The sequence below is a fragment of the Solanum stenotomum genome, chromosome 10, assembly GCF_019186545.1.
Source record: "Solanum stenotomum isolate F172 chromosome 10, ASM1918654v1, whole genome shotgun sequence".
NCBI classification, from domain to species: domain Eukaryota; kingdom Viridiplantae; phylum Streptophyta; class Magnoliopsida; order Solanales; family Solanaceae; genus Solanum; species Solanum stenotomum.
This window is the reverse complement of record NC_064291.1, coordinates 56,344,461-56,369,779: the sequence shown is the minus strand read 5'-3', so window position 1 is coordinate 56,369,779 and position 25,319 is coordinate 56,344,461. Positions and strand designations below refer to the sequence as shown.

The 25,319-nt window shown below is 32.2% G+C and overlaps 3 protein-coding genes across 3 annotated transcripts; all 3 read right to left on the bottom strand.

Annotated features, from left to right (window-relative positions):
• Positions 1-348: 348 nt before the first annotated feature.
• LOC125842230 (SUMO-conjugating enzyme UBC9-like) lies at positions 349-3,671 on the bottom strand. Its single transcript, XM_049521490.1, has 5 exons — positions 3,574-3,671; positions 3,394-3,477; positions 1,609-1,736; positions 1,175-1,279; positions 349-715 (listed from the first exon to the last, which is right to left on the bottom strand). The coding sequence occupies exons 2-5, from the start codon at positions 3,461-3,463 to the stop codon at positions 572-574; spliced, it is 447 nt and encodes a 148-aa protein (XP_049377447.1). The 5' UTR covers positions 3,464-3,477; positions 3,574-3,671; the 3' UTR covers positions 349-571.
• A 2,104-nt stretch (positions 3,672-5,775) lies between these two features.
• On the bottom strand, positions 5,776-10,663 carry LOC125841224 (probable inactive receptor kinase At4g23740). The gene is made up of 2 exons (XM_049520304.1): positions 8,480-10,663; positions 5,776-6,592 (listed from the first exon to the last, which is right to left on the bottom strand). Exons 1-2 carry the CDS (start codon positions 9,741-9,743, stop codon positions 5,928-5,930), a joined length of 1,929 nt encoding a protein of 642 aa, XP_049376261.1. The 5' UTR covers positions 9,744-10,663; the 3' UTR covers positions 5,776-5,927.
• Positions 10,664-17,167: 6,504 nt separating this feature from the next.
• LOC125842237 (putative glucose-6-phosphate 1-epimerase) lies at positions 17,168-21,830 on the bottom strand. Its single transcript, XM_049521494.1, has 8 exons — positions 21,217-21,830; positions 21,048-21,122; positions 20,391-20,447; positions 20,130-20,293; positions 19,851-19,985; positions 19,296-19,398; positions 18,337-18,436; positions 17,168-17,679 (listed from the first exon to the last, which is right to left on the bottom strand). The coding sequence occupies exons 1-8, from the start codon at positions 21,322-21,324 to the stop codon at positions 17,510-17,512; spliced, it is 912 nt and encodes a 303-aa protein (XP_049377451.1). The 5' UTR covers positions 21,325-21,830; the 3' UTR covers positions 17,168-17,509.
• Positions 21,831-25,319: the final 3,489 nt, after the last annotated feature.

The window sequence follows — 25,319 nt, the reverse complement described above, 5'->3', positions numbered from 1 at the left end:
AGGCAAAAACTATTACTACTGTAGAATCCTTGACGGTGGAGGGGATGCAGAGACAGCAAACTTATTCAGTTCACTCGATTTACGGGTGTGTTGGAAAATATTTTCTAATTTCTCGTGTTTGGTTGGCCAAATTATTCTTAAAAACATTTTCTTTAGAAAAAAGAACCTACTTAAAAGTGATTTCCTAAAAAAAATAAGACAAGCGAATTTCATTAATGACATTTCAAGTTCATCGTCTCCTTATCCACGCACCCAATGCCCCCAAATCCCTCGACCATGCCACCCTCAGCCACCTCATTCCCCACATATGCTCTTGGGAGATTTTTTTACTTACCTACCGAACACTAAATAAAAAATGGTCAAACTGCTTTATTTTGACCTATCCATAGAGTAGCATAACCGTTGGATTTTACAAACCAAAAGGCAAAGTTTTGTGTTTCAAGAGACAAAAACACAACCGTTCCCCTTGAACTGATTAAAGCCATAAGAAACACTTCATATCTAAACACATTACTGATAATGCCCAAAAACACAGAGGGCAAGGAGACCCTCTATAGCTGCATCGCAACGACTAACCCATGGCATACTTTTGGGTCCAGCTCCGAGCAGTTGTTTCATACTTGTTTCGATCAGTCTTGTACATATGAGCAATCTCCGGCACCAAAGGGTCATCAGGATTAGGGTCTGTTAGCAGAGAACAGATGGACAGCAACACCTGCAAGGAACGGACTTGATCAATCGATTATGCTTAAAAGATCTTATGATACAAGGAACAGTAACCATTTTCAACTGATGAAAGAGCTTCATTAGGAACGAGGTAGTCATTTTTTATTAGAATTAGGAAAGGGAAAGACTAAGGTGCTGGATCTCACACAACTTCACTCTCAAAACATCACAGATGTTCCATAAAAAACTACAAAGTAAAAGCAGTGTATTAGGTGAATATATTTCAATCTCTTACGTTTGAATCACTTATGTTAACCTAGAACGGGAACAGGATAATTGATGTGTTAGAGTCCAGATAGTCGATCATCGATATACATTTGATAACTAATGTGAGCACTCTATCCAAACAGGGACGGTTTTAGACCTCAGAACTCTTGGGGGACGTAAATAAGAAGAAAAATCAAAAGATAAAATCAGCATGAGCACGAATACAGGAAATGAACCTCACCTTGGAGATAGTAAGAGCTGGGCTCCACTGCTCCTTCAGAATGTCAAGGCAAATACTACCATTGCTGTTGATGTTCGGGTGGAAAACCTTTGTCCTAAAAGCAACCTGCACATTTATCTCTTGAATTAGTCATGGATTTTTGTCCAGGAAGAAGTGTGTAAAAGAAGAATAAGAACTACAGACGCATCTTAGAACACAACATTCTCCAAAGGACCCAGCTTCCCTTTTTTATGTTTTTAAAAAGCAGTTCTCTCCCTAGTAAAATTTAATAATGTACAAATATATTTGTTACGCAATGATAACGCAAAGTTACAAGCAAGAAAATGATTGCACCTCTGGGTCTGCAAGAGAATCTCTGCACAATTTACTATAAGTAGGAACCTATCAAGCAAGTCATTAAAAATTGTGTACATTTCATGCTGTAGGTAAAATACCTTGGGTGGCTTAAATGGATAATCAGGTGGAAAATGAATGGTAATGAGAAACAGTCCACCGGTGTAGGGACAGTCAGGTGGACCCATAATTGTTGCTTGCCAGTGGAACATATCTTCGCCAACTGGGCCTAATATAAACAATAGGAGGCAAGAACATAACAATCAGAAATTTCCAAATGCAGACCTTGGGCAATTTTTCACATAATATTTGGGGATTTAGGCTTAATACAGCAATATTTACATTAGCTTGCGTAAGAAAAGGCACATAGATAAAAGCACACAGAATCAGAGATCCACTTTCCAGATGCAGACTACAAACAAGTCTCAAGCATGAGTATGGAGATGGTAAGCTTGGGAAGAGGCAGGCACTTCTAACCTATGCGGGTCATTTCCAAGTTTTAGAACCTTGTCTCGTGAAATTTTTAGCCTTTACCAAACCAAAATATATGTTTCTTTTCCAACTCTTCCTAATCTTTCTAACAAACGAAAAGGTTCAAGGACTATAGTTTTTTAGGATAAAGAACTAATTCAAACACCAAAAGATCATATTAACTTGAGATCAATGTAGGAACCCAAAAACATAAAATCCTGGATCCACCTCTGACCATATCATATAACTTCAACCCTCGACTATCCACACAGTCACAAGCTTGTATCATAATTCACTCTACCTATTTTCTCAACCTGAATATAATCAGCAACAAAATACCACAATTTACATTCCCTTTGAACACAAAGTTGGTAATCAAGGGCCCAAAGCTTTAGTCCAAATGGCAAAGGTAGGGATCAGTGGTAGGACCACGTCAATATTTTGATCCTACTAAACTGAGTCTGATGATCAAGGGTCTGTTCAGTATGGAGGAAAACATAATGTTTTCCAATTTTTCCATGTTCGGTTGGCCAAACTATATTAAAAACATTTTCTAGGAATACAAGTTCCAAAATTGAGGAAAATGACTTCCCTAGTGAAAGTAAGGAAAAACAAGTTCCACAAGTGGCATTCCACATTGATTGTGATCTCCCTGCCCGTCTACACAACTCATCTTCACCTCCCCTTTTGTAGCCCCCATCCCCAATACCTTACCTCCACCTCCTATTTATATACAAATGCTTATCGAATAGTATTACTTTGCTCATGTATCGAACACAAGAATAAGTAAAACTCACTAATTTTGCTGAATTTTTTTTTCCAGAAAATCATTTTCCTTCCTACCAAACACGCCCTAAGTGGAAAAGGGTAGAGACTGCCAGAGGTTTCCCATTATCCACCAAGTTCCATAATTAAAAACAAGCTGATTTCAAGTTTAACTTGTGTTCCTAATCTGTTCATCTAGACACCTTAACCTAAATTCTCTCATTTTCAGCACAATCAAAATCATGCAGAACAACCTACAGAACTTGACTATTTCTCACCCAATACAACAAAATCAAAAAGGAAAAAAACAATTAGCAGATAAAAATTCCGTAATCACTTCATCGAGCTGCTAAAATAACAAATCAAAGCAAAAATCAACTAACTTCGCATGAAAAATGAAAAAACACAAGCTATATCAAATGAAGATAAAACTAAACTTCAAACTAAGAACAGGACTTTTAACCCAAATAAACGAAGTTTCTAGAAATTTTAACACAAAAACAGAAAAAAACGTGCGATCACATCATCGAGCTGCTAAAATGCTAAATCAAAGCAAAAAACAACTAAACTTCACAAGCAAAATGAAGAAACACAAACTATATCAAGTATTTTTGAAAAAACAGAAGTTCAGGAAGGTTCTAGAAACTCACCAGCACTGCAAGAAGTAGGAGGATCTTTCTGCAGATCCTTGAGCTCTTTCAGAATCCGCTTGGACGCCATCGCCGACTAAATCCCTATGAGAGAAAAAAATTAACAAAAAATTCAAAAAAATTAACACCAAAACATCAGATAAAATAATCAGAACTGATCGAAGAAGATGATGAATTTACCTGAGAGATCCTCCTACAAAGTTTCCGATTTTTTTTTCCGATTCTGAGAAGTGAAAAGAGTTTTTGCTTTGAACTGAGAACAGTTATATATATATATATATATAAAAATGGCTTTTGGTATTTTTGTTGCACAAATTTCAGTTACGCCCCTATTGGTTTCAATATTTGGCACTTAGATTCCTTTCTTTCTTTCTTTAACATGTGGCAAATACATCCAAATTTTCTGTTGTTTTTTTGAAATAATAAAAAATTGTTAATATAATTTTCAATCAAGTAAACACGCGTCAAGTCAAATCAGATTGAGTGTATCTTATGCGAATTGTCATAAGGATCACATTTATAAATTATGCTCAATATTTACTCTGAAAGGTTATGGTCTGAAAAATAATTATTTTTGTATTTTTGATTAAAAGCTTTAAGTTCGAGTTTGAAAATGAAAAAATTAGAGGAAGGAGTGGTTCCATTTTTAATGTGCGCAAAATATATTTTGTATTATTGATTTAATGTAAGCGTTGAATATAAGGTAAAAAGTTTAACAAGTATTCTTCCAAATTAAAACTAATTTAGCTAGTGGGAACTATTTGTCCATTTTTCTTGACCATTTAACCATTTAACACAACACACATAAAATAAAAGGATTAATTCTTTTATGGTTAAAGCGATAAGTAGTAAAGTGAGTTTGTGATAATATGATGTGTTTAGTTGTTTGTTTATTTATAATAAAAATATGTATATAAAATTACAACAACAATTGAGCTTGTCTAGCTTAAATAATTAGATAGTTGACTAGTGTTGAGTCTTGAAAAATATTTTTAAATTATTGATTTTATGATTAATTAGTTATGTATTTAAATAGCTCAGCTTAAATTAATAATAAGAGAAAATACATAATTATCCCATTAAATTTATATCCTTTTTTGAAGTAGACACCTAAAGTTTGCGGAGGGTCCTATTACCTCACGAAATTATTTATATTCACGATAAATACACTTTTTTCAGCCATTTCTACAGCAATTGTGTTCTCACGAAAATTGGACGCGTGAAAGAGTAGTATTAAAATACCATGTGGCATTTTTAATTTTATTTTTTTAATTAATAAATTAGATTCATCTTCCCCAAATCACCATTAATATCCTTTTAAGAAGCTTTTCCAAACAAGCCAAAAATTAAAAACCACCAATGTTTCTCAAATTTTGTATTTTAAAATGCGATATTATTAGATTCTATCTTCTTCTTTTCAAAACTTAACCAAGTAATTTTCTCTTTCCTAAAATTTAAAGATAAAAAATGGTGATGCTAATAAATAAAGAAGGCGATTTAGGATGAAGATGATGATTTAAATTTTGGTTTGATAGAACTTCTAATTTTCATATTTGATTATTTTTCATGATGTAGTAATGATTAAGTAGTGCAATGATGGAGTGTTGTGACTATGATTTGTGGTGGTGGAATTCAAGAAACAAATTTGAGAAATCAGAGGCAAAGTAGAAATTTAAAAGAGAAAAAAATCAAAAAAGAAAAGAAAAGGAAATATAATAGAAAATTAAAGGCAAAAATGAAAAGAATTAAAAGTTAAATAGTGAATGACATGTGGTAGATTAGGGTTGGTGCGTGATTTGCACTTGCCTTATTACAACTGGGAATGACCGAAAAAGGAGGTATATATGCTACTTTAAATAATTTCGTGGGATAATAGGACCCGCACAAACTTTAGGTGTCTACTTCAAAAACTGGTATAAGTTCAATGGGATAATTATGTATTTTCCCTAATAATAAACACAAACTTAGCTAGCATCTTATTATAAATTTTGAATCAAATTCTGAATATTTATCTTCAAATGTTTGTTTGATCATAGAATTTATATCAGAGTTTGAAAATCTATGTTCAAAAATATTTATGATAAACTCAAGTAAGCATATCAAAAATTTGTAAAACAAATAACAATAGCGAAGAAAAAATAATCATGTTTACAACAATTAAGAAGAGAACAAGTAGCATTACAAATAACTCGAGTTGAAGGAAAGAAAACAAGTACTACTATAATCGAAAAAAGAAGAAGATACACATGCATACAAAATAATGCACACCTACTCCGAACTTACTGACTCTAAATCTTGAATTCGTCCCACATCAGCCATGTTCTTGTGATCATTGCATCAAGAACATGGAAGAGATGGTACTTTGAGAGTGAGAAAGAGAACTTAGATTTATAATCAAAGTACTATTTCAAGAATACCTTAAAATAAAGTGCCTATTGGATTAAGTTACAAAGTGTTCAATATTTCACTGAGAGAGTGAAGTAAAGCATTTTCAACATGAATTAAGATGGTAAACTATGATAAAAATGGCCAACTCATTGAGAATCAGATTGTGTATCAGGCACAGGTGTAGCTTCTGCTCTTGGTGTTGAAGTTTCTGCTTTTCCTTCAGATGAATGCTCATTCTCTAAGCTCGTGGGACGAACGTTCTCGATCATTTTAACAACCTCAAACATTTTTGGTCTTTGATCTGACATCCTTACCACACAAGACATTGCTATCTGTAACATTTCCACCATCTCTTCCTCTATGTTCGGGTACCTCAATAGTTCCAAGTCGAATACTTCAGCAGTCCACTCCTCTCGGACAACTGAATGAACCCATCGGACTAAGTGTATGACCTCATCTCCGTTTGTTGTATGGATGGGGGACTTGCCTGTCAAGAGCTCTAATAACAACACACCAAAGCTGTACACATCAGAAGGTTGAGTGGCTTTACGTGTGTCTGTTACTTCTGGAGCACGAAAACCAGCAGCACGTGCAACTGGATGAGCTAATGAGCTCATTATTGTTGACAGACCAACATCAGATACACAACCGTATTGTTTAGAGTTCAGAAAGATATTTGAGGATTTGACGTTTCCGTGGACTAGCTTGCCACCATTCTCAGCATGTATCCTAGCAATACCTCTTGCTGCTCCAGTTGCTATCCGAAGTCGGGTTTCCCAGTCTAAAGGGATCCTGTTTTCTCCCCGTTTACCTATAAGTTGCATTTTAATAGGTGTCAACACGATCGAATAGCAAAAGCAATATTTGATTAACAGGTAACACAGAGATCACAATGATATGAACTGCCTAACAAAGGTAGAGAATCGAAAAGGAGAATAACTGGTAGCACAGTCAATCCTGGAATATCTCACCTTATCCTGCCTACCAAACGACCTCTGATACCACAGGTAACCATCCCAATTTTAACAAAAGCAAAGGATCGCGTGTTCAATCCTTTGTCTCTCATTTGTTCATATTTTAATTATCATTCTATAACATGCCAAATATTAGAGTAATCAGCATCCTTGTAGCTCCTGGTCGATCTTTTAACTTAGAATAAGCAAATCGCGAAGTGCTTAAACGTTTAGAATATCCCTTGCAGGACTTATCATCTAAGTGGGAAGCTACTCATTACACAAATGATCTTCTTTTCTTTTCCTTTTGTTCACAAAAGTTACTCCCGGATGAAATATCAGGTTAGCATAACTGAGATACAAAAGGAAATAACACTTTCTACAAGTTTCCATTTCACTTCTTTTTGTTCGAGAAGAACAAACAGAACTCTTAGCTCTAACAGCAAAATTAGGGGAGTAAATAAGCAAATAACCAAAAAGAATTTTGTTGTAATGTTCTCAATAGATTCTAAGCATATTAAGGTTGACATTAGCTTAGGATTCCTTAACCTAAACTCCTAGTTAATTAAATCAGGTCCCACCAGTGAAAATTGTAATGAAAGATGCCAACCAACTCCAAATAAATTATCAGAAAAGCTTAGCCATTCATGCACTTTGACATCATGTGCATTTGCCTGGTGGACAAAGAATTGGGAAAAAGGACGCTGGGACCTCGACAAAATCATGAACTATTTTGACTTGCTATAGAAAGTAGATAAAAAGCAGAAATGATTATCCACAACAACATAACCGGCTTACTCCCACAAGTGGGATCTGAGGAAGGTAGAGGCTGTTTCCAAAAGACTCTCGGTTCAATTGCAACAAATCAAAGTAGTTATGAAAAAAGAAAGAACTGCAGTGGAGAAAATATGTCAATTAATAGGGAAAGCAGTACAGGACATCAAGAAAAAGAACAGTAACAACAAAGACACGAAATAATACGGTAACTGAAACACAAAAGACCAACAGATAACAAAAGCAGAAATGATTATCCACATGCTATGAAATAATTCAGTCAAATAGTGTAATAGCTGAAAGACTCTAGTGACAAAGGAGAAGTGACAATGATTTGTATGGATTTTAAAATAGAGATAGGATTTTGCTTATTTTGTTAACAGAAAGGAGTCACTGCCCCACAGAGATGCGTAAACCACATGTTAGGATCATCCACATTTTTTTTTTGATACGGATATATATATTATCATCCTGTGGGTACAACTAACTATTAAGCTGGAAAGAGAATATATTGAGCATATAATATATGTGGATTCCCATCTTGGCCCTACCCACAACACAACAAATTATATTAGTTGGCCTTCAGTTTGGAAGATTCTATGTTGTTTTTAATTGCGTTATGTTTTTCAATTCACTAAACTAACATGTCTGATTGTAAGAACTCACTTAGGGACTATGTAGCTCGGACTCTCCAAGAATGTTGTCATACATTGTTGGATACTCTAGAAGTGCACTATTTTTGGAGGATCCGACATGCACCCCACGGCATTTTTTGAACAGTCGTAGCAACCTAGTTAGAGTCGGCAGAGTTTGGGATAACAAATAACTGGTTTTAACAATCATACTCAAAAATACTAACTAATCTACCTATTCAAAGCAAATAACGGAGCAGTATGAAAATGCTAACAAAGTGTGACAAAGTTGAAAAGTTCAAAACTATGAAATTTAGAGAGTGCATAAAGTGATCATACCATGAAGCATTGCAGCAACACTACCCTCACTGAAATAGTCAGAGACAGTAAGCTTTTCGTCTTTTGAATAGTAATATGCTCGAAGCTCGACTACATTTTCATGTTTTATACTTCCCACAACCTCCATTTGCTGCTCAAACTCCTTCTTCCCAGCACCTACATCTTTCAACCTCTTCACTACCACTGTGGTAGCATCTTCTAATATTGCTTTATACGCCATACCAAACGTGCCCTTCCCCAATACCTCCGCGGAAGCTCTAAGCAAATCTTCTAAATCAAATGCATAGTTACAACCCTCAAAGAAAACCAATCTATTATTAGCATCTTGACTCCTCGAAATCGCCTTATCAGGAGACATATCTCCCTTCTCCATCTTGCCGGGAAACGAACCATCTTCTTTCTTTCTTCTAAAACAACAAACAACCATCAAGAAACCAAATCCAAGAATCCCAATTACACTACTAGCTACTATAATCCCAAGCAAAGGCCTCTCACTCAATTTACTATCATTCTTGAATTTTGGATTTGGTTGCTGAGGCAGGGAAACAATAGAAGAATTCGAAACAGGATAGTCAAGTAAAGACATATCATTACCAATGAACACATTCTTTGGGAATTTTTGAAGTGATTTAGGTACAGTACCTATAAGGTTATTGTTTGACAAATTCAGTAGCTGCAAGTTGGGCAAATGCAAATCAGGAATGGTACCAGAAAGTGAGTTGTTAGCAAGATTAAGGGCAGTAAGATGACTTGAACCCGATATCGAGCTAGGAATGGTGCCATTGAATCTGTTGTTTGACAAGTTCAAACTGGTGAGATTTTGCCAAACAGAGAAATCAAAAGGCAGAGGACCCGAGAAATTGTTGTAATGAAGGTAAAGATAAGACAAGTTTTTGAGGTTATCAAAGTCCATAGGGAAAGTGCCATTGATACCATTGGATCTAAGGCTCAAGATCTGCAATGCAGTCAAACGACTCAGTGTATTATTAGGAATTGGACCATTGAACCCAACCCCAGGTAACCTCAGTGATATCACTCTAGAACCATCTTCATTACACCCCACTCCAATCCAGTTCTTGCAAACTGAAGAATTTGCATCCCAGTTCAAAGGGTGCAAATGAGGCAACTGATTAACAAAATCCAACAATGCTTGCTTATCATTTTCAAGAAGAGCAACAGTGCCATGTGACAACAGAAACAATCCCACCAAGAAACCCAAAGAAACAATCCCCCACCACTCCCTAAAGCTCAAAACTTTAACCATTTCAAAGACTCTGAATGCCCCCAACCCCTCAAAAACTTAGCTTTTGTAGTCACATAAGAAGAACAAAAAGAGTATCAAGAATCAAGTTCAAAACTTTTCAAAAACTCTGCAAACATCCTCAATCCACAAAAGGAACTCTACAGCACAAAACTTTAATTCAAAAAAAACCCTCAAGAACTTAGCTTTTGTAGACACATAAGAAGAAGAAAAGAGCATCAAGAATCTAAAGTTCAAAACTTTTCAACTATTTCAAACATTCTACAAACACCCTCAATCCACAAAAGGAAATCTAAAGCTCAAAACTTTAATTCAAAAAAAAAAAACCTCAAGAACTCAGCTTTTATAAGTCACATAAGATGAAGTAAGCAAGCATCAAGATTCTAAAGTTCAAAACTTTTTCAACTATTTCAAAAACTCTCCAAAAACACCCTCAACCCACAAGAATCTAAAGCTCACAACTTTAATTCAAAACCTCATAAAAGGAAGTAGCAGCAGCTTAACACAAGCTTAAAGTGAAAAAAAAAAAGAAAAAAAAGAGAAATGCACTCTGACAACAACAATATGAAGATGCATGTGTATTATATATGTATATAGGTGTGAGAAAAAAGAGTCAAATTCCCAAGAATGGTGTCTGCAAAAAGCAATGTGGGGTTCTGAAAAATGTGATTAAAAAAATTGGAGGTCACTCACAAGGTTTGAAATAGGGGAAGTTAGGGTCAAAAGGGCGTAATTTTAAAATGAAAGTAGCTGCTAGTCAGAATCTGTAGTAGAAGAAGCTTTTCTTTTTGTTCTTTGCGCTTTAACTTTCCATTTGAATGCCAAAACCAAGACACTTAGAATATTTTTTTAGAAAAATTCTCACATTTTCTTGATTTTTTCACTTGTGTTCTTCTTCTTGTTCATGAAGAAATGAGATTTAATTGGTGGGGAAGAGAAAAAATTTGATCTGCATTTACATAAAATTAAGAAGGCATGTGAATGGACATCCAGCTAGTAGTACAATTATCCTGTCTTGATAAAAAAAACATTTTGAGTGTGATTGAGGAGAGTTACGATGGTGCGGTAAATTCAATTATATATTTGAAATAAGAAAATGAAGTCATTTTTGTTAGATAATATTCTTTTATTTTATAATAATAACTATATATCTAATTTAGTTCCATAAATGAATAGCGGAGAGAATCGAGTCTACACCGATTTTACTTCTATTTCGAAATAGAAGTAGAATAATGTTCTCAACTTAAATATGACAAATCAAAGCAGTTATAAAAAAATACAATAGTATAAAGAATATGAAACAACTAATTAAAAAGAAGTTATCTCAAAGGTTGAAATATGGAATAATGAAATTTATTATACACCAATTTATGATGCTTCTTTTTTTCAAGAGAAAAAAAATATACATTTTTCAGTGCTATCATGAATATCTTGTCAATATTATCATAAGTATCTTGTTAACGAAAAAATCAGGTACACATTTGATATGCATATTTAGCAAGTTAATTACGTTTAATTATAATTATTAAGTCCAACTCTCTAGTACAAAATTTGTCATTTAAGTATTATAGTAACATTAAACATATGTACAAAAGAAATAGTGAGTAGACCTATCTGTACATAAAATAGAGTTAAAAAGTCACGAGATGAACAAATGAAAATGATCTTATTGGCATTTACCCCACAATTTATTTTTATTTTTTTAAAAAAAAATATATATAAAAAGGTAACTATGACCAACAAAATAACAATAAGAAGAATGTATAGTAATTTGTTATTACTTAATAGTATCAACTTTTCTTACTAGATGCTTTTTTAAAAATCATAACCAAATAAAAAATAATTTGACTTAATGGTGATTGCTTTTACATTTTTAGTTTTTCCTTTTACAATCAACTTAATGGTAATTGCTAATCAAACTTTCTATTTGCTTTGCGAAATATTGGTTAACGTGTGAATGTACGATGTATAATATGAATTAAGTAAAATTTAATAGTTTTGAATCAGATTATATATATGTATATAAAAAAAAGTTGTAAACTTAACAACATAAACGAATTATGAGTTCGATGGTAAGGGAAGATTAGTCAGAATCTATAAACTTTCCATTTGAATATGTTTCGACAAACAAGAAATTGCATGTCACTATAAACAAATCAAACTTCGAAAAAGGAGAAAAAAAAGTGACACTAATACATATTCACATGATACACACTTCTAAACTCGGTAGCAATATAATCCAAATGAGAAATTCGTGAAATTTATCGAACTCAAACGTATTATACGTGTTATAAATTTAAATAGTCACACTTTTTTGACGCTTTTTTATTTTCATCACTTTCTAGATATTTTTATAAGTAATGTTTTTCTTTTTTAATAACTCTAAGCCTCAATTTTAATATCAAAAAAAGTAAAAAATACTTACCATCTCAATAACCCATTCTTATTGACCCCTAGTACTACATTGGGTCCGACTCCAATTAACAATATTTGTCGTAAAGTTAGTATTTAATTAGTAGTACAAATTAGTGGGGACTATTAGGTGTATCATTGTCATACATACAAATTACAATATACATATTGCAGAGATATAAAAATAGGACAAATTTGGAAATGATGACAACTCTTGTGGCTCTCTTCTCCAAACCAAACACATCTTTTATCCATCCAACTATAATTACCCAATAGGAGTAATATTTTATTGAGGAAGTTCGGATGAACATTTTTACCTTTTTCACTTCGTTCATGGTTTGAATTTTTGATTTTATATATATAATATAATTTTTCAATGTAGAAATATTCGAATAAATTCTATTTCGCTCCTTTAGGTTTGTCCCGACTAAACCATTGGATTTTGACAAAAGACGTTAGATNNTGTCGTAAAGTTAGTATTTAATTAGTAGTACAAATTAGTGGGGACTATTAGGTGTATCATTGTCATACATACAAATTACAATATACATATTGCAGAGATATAAAAATAGGACAAATTTGGAAATGATGACAACTCTTGTGGCTCTCTTCTCCAAATCAAACACATCTTTTATCCATCCAACTATAATTACCCAATAGGAGTAATATTTTATCGAGGAAGTTCGGATGAACATTTTTACTTTTTTCTAACTTCGTTCATGGTTTGAATTTTTGATTTTATATATATAATATAATTTTTTAATGTAGAAATATTCGAATAAATTCTATTTTGCTCCTTTAGGTTTGTCCCGACTAAACCATTGGATTTTGACAAAAGACGTTAGATGATTAATTATTTTTCCTACATATTTAAGGCTAATGGAATACATATATTCAAAAACATAGTTGAAATTTTAATTTTGTGTGTTTTGAACTTTAAAGTGACTACATCAAGTGTCAACAACTTGCCTCTAAATTTAACATTTATATAATTAAATAAAAAATTAACACAAATATATTATTTGAATAATAATTATCAAATTTAACTGAACTCGAATTCAGACTTTTAGCTCTACTCCGAATATATATTCATTATTTCCCTCGAAAAAATACATGCCAAGCTAGATAATTGCAAGTGATGGACCATATAATTCCACGTGAATGACAAATGAACATCCATAATTTATCAGAATATAAATCTCATTAATTAAAATATTATATATCCTCTGAGTTATTTTTTGAATTTATTTTCAAAATAATAACTCCACAGCTGTGAATTATTAACAACCGATACTAGTATAGGAAATTATTTTAATTGAGATTTAATTTTAAAAAATCGAGGTTCACCAACAACCTTCAATTAATTAAAATACGTGTTTTAGATCCCTTTATACATTATATACTGTGATAATTAAGTTATTTATAACTATATTACTGTCAAATTTAAAGTAATAGTACAAATTTAATATAATACTTTGACAAATTGAATAATTCAGTACTTAATAGTTCATTAATATTTTTTAGAATTTACAATTTGAGAGAATAAAAGTGCATCTGTGCATGTATCGATTAAATATGTTTAATCAAAATTCAAGGACTAAAATTATAAATTATAATTTATTGATATTAAGGCACTAAATTAGAGAATCTTGTATAGCCTAGCTAATGGTTTAAATCATTGACTATGGTTTTTCATGTTGGTGGATAGAAAATGTTTTGTCAATGTGGAATTATTAAAAGGGACTTGCATCATATCATAAATTAATTAAATTAAAATTAAAATTAAAAAATTTTAAAAAGAGAGAAATATCAACTTGGATAATTATTAAGATAATAAAGATAGTCAACTGCCCTTTTGGGAGTATCCAATGAATACAGAGACAATGCACTTGTAATTTCTTTCTTTTTCACTTAACCATCAAAATTCATTTGTCCTATTTTTATGGATTTTTATGGATGTTCGATATCTTGCTTAATTTTAAATCATATATTGTAAGAATTAAACTTTAAACGTAGCGTTCTCAATAAAGAATACGTTTTAGTTTTAAAAATTCCAACTCAAAATATTTGATTAAAGATAAAAGAAATATAACCATCTTTACACGATTCAGATTGATTTGTCCTTAAATATACGGATGCATACATTTGAAAGGGAACAATTTCAATTATTCCTTTTGCTTTGTATATGGGATATACATTAGAATAATAGAATCCATGTGTATTGTTTTGCTATTTAAGTTTTTAGATTTTACTATTTCTTGTTTTTTGGTGATTTGTATTATGAATGTAAAAAATTCCCTGGCCTCTAGCTTCTTGATGTAAGATTGGTCCAACGTTTTTTTTCTATCAGTTTGATTTGATTCGGTATATATCACGTCAAGATAAGATAATCACTTCAATCATGTATACAGACATTGACGGAGCTAGAATTTCCACTAACAATAACAATAACATATTTAGTGGAATACCACTAAGTGGGATATGAGGAAGGTAGGTTGAACGCCGATCTTACCACTATCTCATAGAGGTAGAAATGTTGTTTTCAGAAGACCCTCAGCTCAAGCGCGTCAAACCCAAGTAAAAGGAGAAGAAAACATAGTCGATAATAAGAAAAGTAGTGTAAAGTCTACAAGAAAGAAACAATAATAACAACAAAATAGTGTGTTAATCGAAACACAATACACATCATATAGCAACAACTATAAAGATACAATTAGTACAACTACAAGCCCTAACAAGTCTAAACCTACACACGACAAGACACTCATTCATCCTTACTAGCCGTCTACTCTAATACGCGACTTGCACTCCTTCCTATCTAGACCTCCACTAAAAGAGCTCAAAATTCGAAGAAGTAAATACAAGAAAAAGCTTAAAGAGGGTCATCGACTCTATATACATAAAACATGATTTTAATCGTGTATAAAATAATGTAATTTTTCATCGAAGAAACTTCGATAATCAAATCCCTCGACCCTATCTAAATCCGCTCTTGTATTGGGATTTTGATTTGATACCTTATTGCATTAACCAATGAATGTGTATGATGATACTCCGAGTTAATAGCTTCTTATACTCTTTTAGCACCAATGGACTATAGTCTAAATAAAATCAAATATGACGTGAATCAAAGTCACAACAATAGAACATTCCTTTTACAGTAACTATAGTAGATTTTTTATGAAAAAACATACACCCAAATTTAAAGTTTTGGTATCGAAGAATTAACCTAAATAATCATCAATCCAATGGCTTAAATTAAAAATAATTATTGGATATGTATAATTAATGTGTCATTTATGTATACAGATTAAGAAAGTAAATAGTAAATCCGACCCTAATCATTATTTGTATAAAGGTCTCTTCAATCTACACAAATGTAATACACAAGATCTTGCTATAGAGACTAGAAATTACTAATAGGAGTTTCTGCAAGCTTTGTTATATATTTATTTTGAGCAAGTTTAATAACAAAATATCAGAGTGGCGCAGCGAAAGTGTGGTGGGCCCATAATCCACAGGTCCCTGGATCGAAACCTGGCTTTGATATAATAGATATAATTTTTTTAGATCAAATTCTAATAGTGTGAACTTCCATATTTTAATTAAATTCTAATATGAATTTCTATAAATCTTCATTTCTGTAATTATAAACAAATTCTTGTACAAAGAATCATATTAAGGTTGTGTTATGCATGAACCATGCGATATATCCTTCAACTCTTTCGTAACATCCATGTGAATAGGGAAATTGTATGGCTCCTAGTATGATCGCACATCCATCTTAACATCCTCAATTTCGTAACATTCGTAACATGTGAATAGGGAAACTGTATGGCAACCATGTGATATCGAGTGATCCTTCAACTCTTTCGTAACATCCATGTGAATAGGGAAACTGTATGGCTCCTAGTATGATTGCACATTGATCTTAACATCATCATTTTCGTAACATTCATAACATCCATGTGAATAGGGAAACTGTATGGCTCCTAGTATGACTGTACATCCATCTTAACATTCTCATTTTCGTAACATGCATCTTTTGAACATGTAAATTTTTCACATCCATCTTAACATTCTCATTTTCGTAACATGCATCTTCTGAACATGTAAATTTTTTATTGACCAACACTCCATCCCATACAAGAAATTCGGTCTAAACACCAATTTGTAGAACATAAGTATAGGTGGTACCTTCTTATCACACAAGACTCTAGAGCCAAGTGTCATGACTCGCCACTTTTCCCTTCAAATTTGACATAAAATAAGGAGGATGAATCTAGAGTTATGGAGAGGTTAGTGGAAGACTTTAGAATTCTCTAGATCTTTCCTTAGAAGACTTTAGAATGACTTACAAAATATCTTAGGAAACTTGTAGAGAATTCTAAATGAATGATTAGATATTTTCAAGGAAGGCATTGTAATTCTCTAGAATTGGAGAGAATTCTTGTGAAATATGCAAAGTAAATATTATTTACACTTAGGCCTCTAGGAAGTAGTATAAATAGAGGGCCTCTCATTTGTAAATCATTCAACCAAGTGTAAAGCATTCCACAAAGTAATACAAAGCTAGAGGTGACTCAATGTCTTCATAAATGAGGCATCCGTTTTAAGCCACCAAATTTGAAGACCCCATTTTTTTTAGTAATAATAGAATTATTATAAGTAATTTTTAATAAATAAATAAATTATATTGTGTCTTCTTTTAGTTCGTTTTCAGAACATTAAAAAATGTTTCTTTCTTTTTTATCAATTTTTAAATTTAACTTTCACATGACATGTTTAAGACCATGAAATTAAAAAATATTTAACTATTAAAGAGAAGAAATAACTTTGAATTTTAAGAAGAAAAAAAATAGGTCTCCAATTTGTTTTTAAAGAGAAGATTAAAATGTGCAAATAACATAGGTCACTGATTGAACCAAATCATTATTTATTTTTAAATGATGATTTATACATAACTGTTTAGCTAACCAACAAAAAAGAGACACGGGGACAATGTCAAAGCTATATTTAACCAACAAATATTTTTGGGATATAAAAAGGTGAATACAACATTCTTCTGCAAATATAATCCGATTCATTCAAATTACAAAGTTAAGGGAAATATTAAAAATTACCTTTCCCCACTGCCATTACATGTACGGTGTGATGTACACTAACACAAGAATAATAATTGGAACTTTTAAACATCAATCATCTTAAGTACATACTAATTTCACACCAAGAACATTGATATTGGCTCTTAGTGTACGACCTCGCTGCTAATATTAAGGAGGTCATACATTCACTAATTAGGTTATGTTGTGCACGAAACATGTATTTAACTTGGGACGCGAGATTAGAGTGATCCTTCAACTTGTAGGCGTGACAGACAGTTCCAACCTTCCGGTCCATTCTTCACCTGGCTTCAAGGTGATTGGTTTCTCGATAGCAGCTCCGTCTACACAAAGCATATGCTTGTATTCTTCATCTCCAAGATCTGCTATGACTTTAGATTTCTTCTCCCATGGATTCCAAACCACTGTCATAGGTTAATGTAGAATGTTGAACAACAATCAGACAGGAAAGATGCAGACACTAGATTTATAAACTGAACATGTCCAATGTTTTGAAGTTACCATACAAGGGTTGGGTGCATCGGATTACCCAAATCTAAGAAAAAAATGACGAATGGGATGAATTTATCTCATGACAAACTCTACTTATTATCATTTTCAACACTTCCCTAACACGTAATTGTTTATTTAGCAGTAGATGCTTATCAGTTCATCTCAATAGTCTTAGGCTCTTAGTAACTTTGTTCCACAGAGGGAGGGTTTATTATTTCAGAAAGTCACATTTCTTCTTGATTCTGATTTTCTTCAACAAAGAAAGTGACTTTCTGAAATGATAACTCTTAGTTGAGTGACTTACATATACAAAATTTGTATTGTTACTCGAAAAAGCACTGAGGACTGTACTTTTCTAATGGATCTATTTTCCTCTCTTATCTTTGTTTCTCTACGTTTTCAGTTTTTCAACATGAACTTTAATGTTCTTGTAACATTTAATACTTGCAATTAACGACAATCTTCCTAATGCTTTGGTCTTTTGACCATACCAAGTTTTGTGTGCTGCTAATTTTTTTTCCTTGGTTTTGTTCCAAAATAAATAAATGTCAAAGTATGGTTGAGCTCACCAACATCAGGAAGTCCTTCTTTCTTTATCAGAAAAGTCCTCTTTTTCTCATGATCGAAAACTGCTATCACATCAGATGAACTAAGATAAACTCGATCCACCTACCAACAAGGAATTTTTGAAAAAGGTGTGATATTACAAACTCATTAATTGTTCTAGGAAACAAAAACATGAATCAAGTTCAACAAATTTGCTCCCACAGATTATTATCCAAACAAGGCAGACATTGATCTACTATCATCGTTCATTTCATTTCTACTTATTTCTTTTGGGCCAATTTTCATTAAAAGAAAGAGACAGAAGTTGAGGCATGATATGACTTGCTATATTGGAACAAGAATGTAACCGTAATTAAAAAGTAAGATCTCAGGGATTGTAACCCACAGAAATGATCTGCAGCTAACATCATGCTTACAGAACCAGCATCAGCGTCTGCTTACTATACATATTTACAACAAATGAGGGATGAAATATATACTGCGGCTCACACCTTGTACTGGATTAGTAACACAAAGCAACACCACACAGCATAACCACATTAATTTACATGCTCAAAAGAGTGGGAAGGTAGGTGGGTGGGTGGGTGGCTGGGCGGAGAATCAATAGAAGTACTTCTCAGAGGCCTGTTTGGTTCTTTTGATAATTTACTTTCTTCATATGGGTTTTGGATCAGGTTGGATCAGAGCTTTCTAATTGATTTTTTTTTTAAAAAAAAGAGCAAAATGAGTTATCAACCGGAAAGTTAGTATTTTCAGGTTGTGTGATTTTTGTGTTAGCATACTCAAAAGTTTAGTGATTTTTGTAAATGATCGTCAACTGATTTTTGTGGGAAAAAAAAAAAGAAGCAATAGCTAGGTCACCATATGAGAAATTCACCAACAGACTAATAGCCGAATAGTCTTGGGAACACCTTATTGAACTATGACAAGCTAGTTTGATAAGACGTATGCTGTAATTTACCTCGGATTCAAATGTTAAGGCATCTCCTTGTTCTGTGAAACGTTCTCTGTTGCACAAATTGTCAAGGTAGTCAAGAGTCTCCAAGCCTTCCACTCTCACTTCACTGTCACAAGAGCAGTTAGTTTAGCTTAGCTATTTATCCAAGGGAGGCTGTATGGATATGTCATAACTCATAAGTTTATTCAAACATGTGGAAATAGAAGAATAACAAGACATAATATGACTTTACCAATACAATATACCTATTTGGCTTATAACATTTCAGAAGGGTGAAAACATATTCATCCTAATTTTTTTATTTTGTTTTAGTGAGTGTGTGTGGGGTGGGGGTGCTACACCATTGTGCTCCAGAAGTTATGAAAGCAACAAAAAGGTGTATGCTCTAGGTTTAAATTATAAACGACTAATCTTATTCTTGTGTTCATATAGAAAGTTTTGACTGTAGATACTCCTCCAAATACTAGATAGCAATTTTTCAATTAGTCGAAGCTAGAGACGGGAAACCATCATTCTGTTTAAGAGAATCCTTCAGTAACAAATGTTTATGATAGTTACCTGATATCTGAGACAGAAAAATAAGTATGGTATGCAATGGAGAAACTAAAAGGCTTGCAATTAACATTCCTGATGCGTGATGTCAGGGTAAGAGATCCATCAAAAGCCAAAGCCACTCTCAAGCGGAATTCAAAACTGGAGAAAGAGAAAATATAGGACTAACATCACTAGCTGAAAATTTACTAGTATATCATTGAAACATTTAATAGTTATAACTAGTTTCACAACAGTATAACTATGTTGAATATTAAGAAAAGAAATGGATTATAAAGTTCGTACCCATGAGGCCAAATTTTAAGATCATCATCAGACGATTTAAGTAGTAAGTCAATATATGTTTTGCCATTGGAATCATTTGGGTGCAATGGGGGAGGATTATCGTCAATGACCCACATCTTATTTCTGGCAAATCCATGTTGCTCGAGGGAGCCCCGGTTTCCAAACTTCAGAAGTATACAAACACATCAGTCACATTTCGAAAAGATTAGTGAAAGCATATTTTTAGAGGAACATAAAGCGTATAGAAAACTATCGCATTACCTGAGGAAAACAAATTGGAATCCCTCCCCTCACAGCTGTTGGTGGCTTAAAAGTTGCCTAAAACCCATAAAGGAGAGCAAGCTATCAGTTTTCACATAGCAACAGATTCTCTGTTTCACACATATTAGCTCCTTTCTTCTCTTCAGTTTACAAAATTTCCTTAGATTCGATTTTTTAACAAGTCAGACTCAAGAAACCACCTTGATGCAGGACTAGAATCTAAGGGTTCTGAAGGGGATGAAATGGAGATGAAGAATATAACCGCGTAGCAGCAGAAATTCTAACAAAAAGATACTCTCATTTCATCAACAATAATTTTCGAAGAAGCTCAAAACTGTGATTCAACATGAACCAAATTCAGTTTTCACTGCAAGATTAGTGAAAATACGAGTCTTGCAAAACTAGGTGGATCTAGGAGGCTTCTGTTGGTTCAACTGAACTCATTACTTTCACCTCAAATTATGTATGTATATCAGTATATGCCCAAAAAGATTTGAAATGTATGCATATACAATCATGCTCATACTGAACTCACAACTCAAAATTCTGACTTTGCCTCTGCTTACAAGCTTTTCACCAATAAATCAAATCGAGAAGCAAGACAAAAGTAGAACAACAAGGACGATTGTTTCAGCACAATTGGCTTCAGAAATGTACCTTGCTGCTTATAAAAAGTAACTCTTCACCATGGTCAGTCTTCCATGAAAGAACCTGTCCTCCATGCAGGCTAACCTGGATACATAAAACAATACAAAAGGATTTATAAATTCTCATCATAAACACCCTTCAATCAAACACAAAATATCAATCTCAAAAGTAAACTAACTCGAACAGAAGCGCCACGTAGACTTCGAAGCAAAACTTGACCAACCCCATTCTTATCCTTTGCAATTTCTACAGCTTTAAAATCCTTATCTGCTGCAGAATGATCCATTTCAAGAACACAAATTGGATATCAATATGAAGAACTAACTTGTGTTTTTCTCTGATATAACACAGCATAAATCCTCTAACTTTTATACAAATTTCTAATTTACAAAAAACAACAAACACTTGAGCTGCAATTACTCAAAGCAGTTGAAAATTGATACTTTTCCCATATGACAATCCCAGTTTTCCCGTGAAAAGTCTACCAAAATCCTAACAAACTCAAATCAACTCAACTCCACTAATTTAATACCCAATTTATCTTTCTTGTGGAAATTATTAATGACCATAAAAGGCAAGAAATACCCTTTTTTACTCAAAAAGATTTGAACTTTTTTACTTTTTCCCCAAAATGAAGCAACCTCAAGAATCTACAATTGTGTAGAATTTCAAGAACAAAAAAAGGGAAGATTCAAATTAAGAATCAAAATTCTCTAACCAATTATTTTCTTCAAATAGTGATTTTATTTTCTTTTATCATAATGACTCTTTGGACTTATTTGCAGCTATTAAAGAAAATTAATATTGAGAAAAGTCAGATATTTGAACAGAAAAAATGTGGAGCATGAATGCATATAGTACATTACATTAAATTATGAAAGCTGAGAATTTGTCATTTCAAAATTTAATTGGACGTTGATTACCTGAATTAACGGCCTTTGTGGACAATTTTGGTCTAAATATATGTCCTCTTGACTTTTCCTTTTTAACCTTTATTTTCCGACTCACTTTATGGTTAGATTAAATTCAGATTCAAAACATTCATATCAACGGTAAACAACGTCATACCTCAGATTTTTCTTTTTTGGTTTCCCACTCATTATCTAGAGCCCGCATCGAAGCCCCGACTAACTCCCAACATAATTTTCTTCATACTCATGATTAAGGGTGAAGTAAACTCACTTGCACCATGACTCGTGTTGATCATGAAAAAGTATTTATTACTCCACAATAACTATTATCAATTTCCCTAGTAAAAAACCTTTATTAAATTCAAGAAGAAAATTTGGTTACATCTTAATCTCAAACAATTTATAACATTGACTTTGTACTATGATAATTTAAGAAATTCAATATTTATAATTTTATATTAAATTTGACTCACTATTAGAAATAATATATTGATTCAATAACAACCTCTTTTTTGGAAATTCTCATATAAGTCTTGTTTTTTCTTCTTCTTTTTATTCATAATGACTATATAGTAACTTTCATATATGAAGGATAATTTCATTCTTGTAATGATCAAATACATTATATCCATTTGCATAATATTTTTTCACTCTTATCGTCAACCTTTATGATTTTTTTTGTCATTTCATTCCTTGTTCTCTATTTTAAGCATCCTAGGACTTTTTTTGTCATTCACTTTATTTTGATAGGAACATGATTTTGAACATAATTAAAGATATTTAGATTAAAAGCATTATCCTTGACTCTTGAACCAACCTTTTGTAGTTGGTAGGTGGTATATAGCTGTTGAAACATGTCATATATCTTCTTTTTTTCTGTTTCGGAATCTAGTATTCAATTTGAGATTAATTAATTTGAATTTACATAAGAAAATCTTATGTTATTTGTTTTCTATTTAAGCTTCTTTTCGTCCATTTCATTTTGTTAGTTGGTGTAACCTTTTCTCTTTCTATAAAATTTAATATGATTTTTATACTTCTATATTTATTTTTTTTCAAATCTGCTTTGAATTCTTTTTATTTGAGCGAGTGTCTTTGGAAAATAACTTCTCCGTTTGTGTCAAGGCAAGAGTAAAGTTTACATACACATCACTCTCTCAAACTTTACTTATGAAATTGCACTGAGTATATTATTATGGTTGTTAGATAGCTTTCACTCTTACTTATTTTTCCCAACAACCATGTAATTAATTTTCTTAGATTTAATATGGTATGAGTCAATTCCAAGGAGGGGGAGGAATTTGATTTGAATTAGTAGGGATATAGCTGTTGAAACATCCAACTATATCTTTTTTCTCTTTTTCTTTTTGTTAGCCGATTTGATATTTATTTTATTGACTTAATTAATTTGAATTTATATTGAAGAGTCTACTTTAACAATAAAATACTATTAAAGACAATTTTATATTCTGGAATTGAACTCGATCCAACTATAAAAAGGAGACAAAAAAGAAAAATCAAAACCAAAATTTTGACTAAATAACTTACAAATATATCCAAATTTAAGCACAACTTGGATGGCTAGTGGCTCCAACATGATTTAAGCATTTGTCAGCAATTTTTTTAAATAAATATTTTGATGAAGTATATAGAAATTATTAAGAGCACTCAAATATAATTTTCTTGAACAAGAGATAGTCAATAATTGGGTTTAATCATATCTTATAATTATTGCCATTTGTAAATAATTAGCCCATTATTGTAATTTGTAAATATCAGTGAATGACCTTATTTTTTCTGCTATCTAATTATGTGTCCTAAGTTGACTCCAATGAACATTTTTTTTTTTGCAAATTTTTACAATAATATTTGACCTTGATTATTCAATATTTCGAAAGCAAATGGCAGTCATTTTCAAAAGTAGAATAAAAGTACTTGTCAAATAATTAAAATTTAGCTACAAAACAACATTTAACTAATAATTTTGGATAAAGTTTTTTCTTTATGATGAAGGGGGGTGTTTCAAGCTAACATAATTAGTTAGATTTGATGTATTCAATCTTTAAATGGTTATCGTTGAATTAATTATATCTTTAAAATTATTGATTCAAAAATCAATACAATAATAGTATATTATGCTTTGTATCAAAATTATTTGGTTCAGTTGAATCCAGCGGCGAAACTAGGGGCCTACCTTAATTATTTGTTTTAAAATAATTATTTTATACATAAATTTTTAGCTAACCAACAAAAAGAAACATGGGGACAAATGGTTGGATTGAGGAATAATGCCAAACTCCATATATAGGGCCATCCCCAAAACCAAATGACAAAATTCACATAACATCACTTACCCCATCATCATAAATATGAGAATTTTATGAGTGTGTCACTAGAATACCCACAAAAGCTCCTCTTACATAAGCTTTTGCATATCTCTAAGCTTAAATAAAGGAATACATGACATATGTCTTTACGTATATTCAATACCGACCAATAAATAGTACTAGTAGTTAATTATTGCACATTTTTACTTTAAATTTTATGATTTATCTCATAAATTAGTATATAATCTGATATAAATATCGAGGTTGAGTAATTTTGTGTTGTCCTCATGTATTCTCAAAATAATAATAAAGTAAGCTATCGAAAGTGAGTAATTTTGTATTGTCCTCGTGTATTCTCAAAATAATAATAGAGTAAGCGCATACAAGATGCCAACTACTTAAGAATTTAAGACATAGTTGATGTCTAGATGAATTAATCTAAAAGAGCAAATATATGAGACTGAGTAAAAACAGAAATGACATTATGCTTGTCCATAACATCTTAGACCTTTTCCATCATTATTATTATGATAATTAGATCTTTTCACCAATTGACTAATATGCACAATTACATTTTACACGTTATTTAGATATGGTGTCATGCTCAAATCTCTAAAAGAAAATTTAATTCCAAGTTGAGGGGATCTTGATTTGGTACAATGGTAAGAAAAGGTAATATGTGAGTTAAACGCACATCACAAATTCAAATTAAGATAGAAATATGGTTGAAAATGTGGTGTTTTTGGAAGTATAAGATAGCTCATGATATTGGTTTCTATGACTTAGATAGTAAACGTTGCAAACACCAATTTGGTTCATACAATCATACTAACCCTGAAGACTACGTTAAGGAGTAGTTGTGGGTCTCTGGCAAGGATTGAGATAGAACGACAGAGGTCAGGTCTTGAAGGTGGTTGATCTTGAACTTTTGACCCACTTACTCATGGGTCGTATGTAACTATTTAAACTTGTAAATGAGGTGATCACATGAATCTACACGATATAAGAACAGATATAAGTCCTAAGTTCAAGTTTAATATTTG

Excerpts from the sequence above, each read along its gene's own strand:
- LOC125842237 (XM_049521494.1), bottom strand. The coding sequence starts at position 21,324 with ATGGATCATTCTGCAGCAGATAAGGATTTTAAAGCTGTAGAAATTGCA. Across the intron at positions 19,986-20,129 it reads CTTAAAATTTGGCCTCATGG|TTTTGAATTCCGCTTGAGAG; the intron begins GTACGAACTTTA and ends CTCTTTCTCCAG. Across the intron at positions 17,680-18,336 it reads AGAAGGACTTCCTGATGTTG|TGGTTTGGAATCCATGGGAG; the intron begins GTGAGCTCAACC and ends AACCTATGACAG.
- LOC125842230 (XM_049521490.1), bottom strand. The coding sequence starts at position 3,463 with ATGGCGTCCAAGCGGATTCTGAAAGAGCTCAAGGATCTGCAGAAAGAT. Across the intron at positions 1,737-3,393 it reads TCCTACTTCTTGCAGTGCTG|GCCCAGTTGGCGAAGATATG; the intron begins GTGAGTTTCTAG and ends TGTTTATATTAG. Across the intron at positions 716-1,174 it reads CAGCTCTTACTATCTCCAAG|GTGTTGCTGTCCATCTGTTC; the intron begins GTGAGGTTCATT and ends CGTTCCTTGCAG.
- LOC125841224 (XM_049520304.1), bottom strand. The coding sequence starts at position 9,743 with ATGGTTAAAGTTTTGAGCTTTAGGGAGTGGTGGGGGATTGTTTCTTTG. Across the intron at positions 6,593-8,479 it reads TGTTGCTGCAATGCTTCATG|GTAAACGGGGAGAAAACAGG; the intron begins GTATGATCACTT and ends TGCAACTTATAG.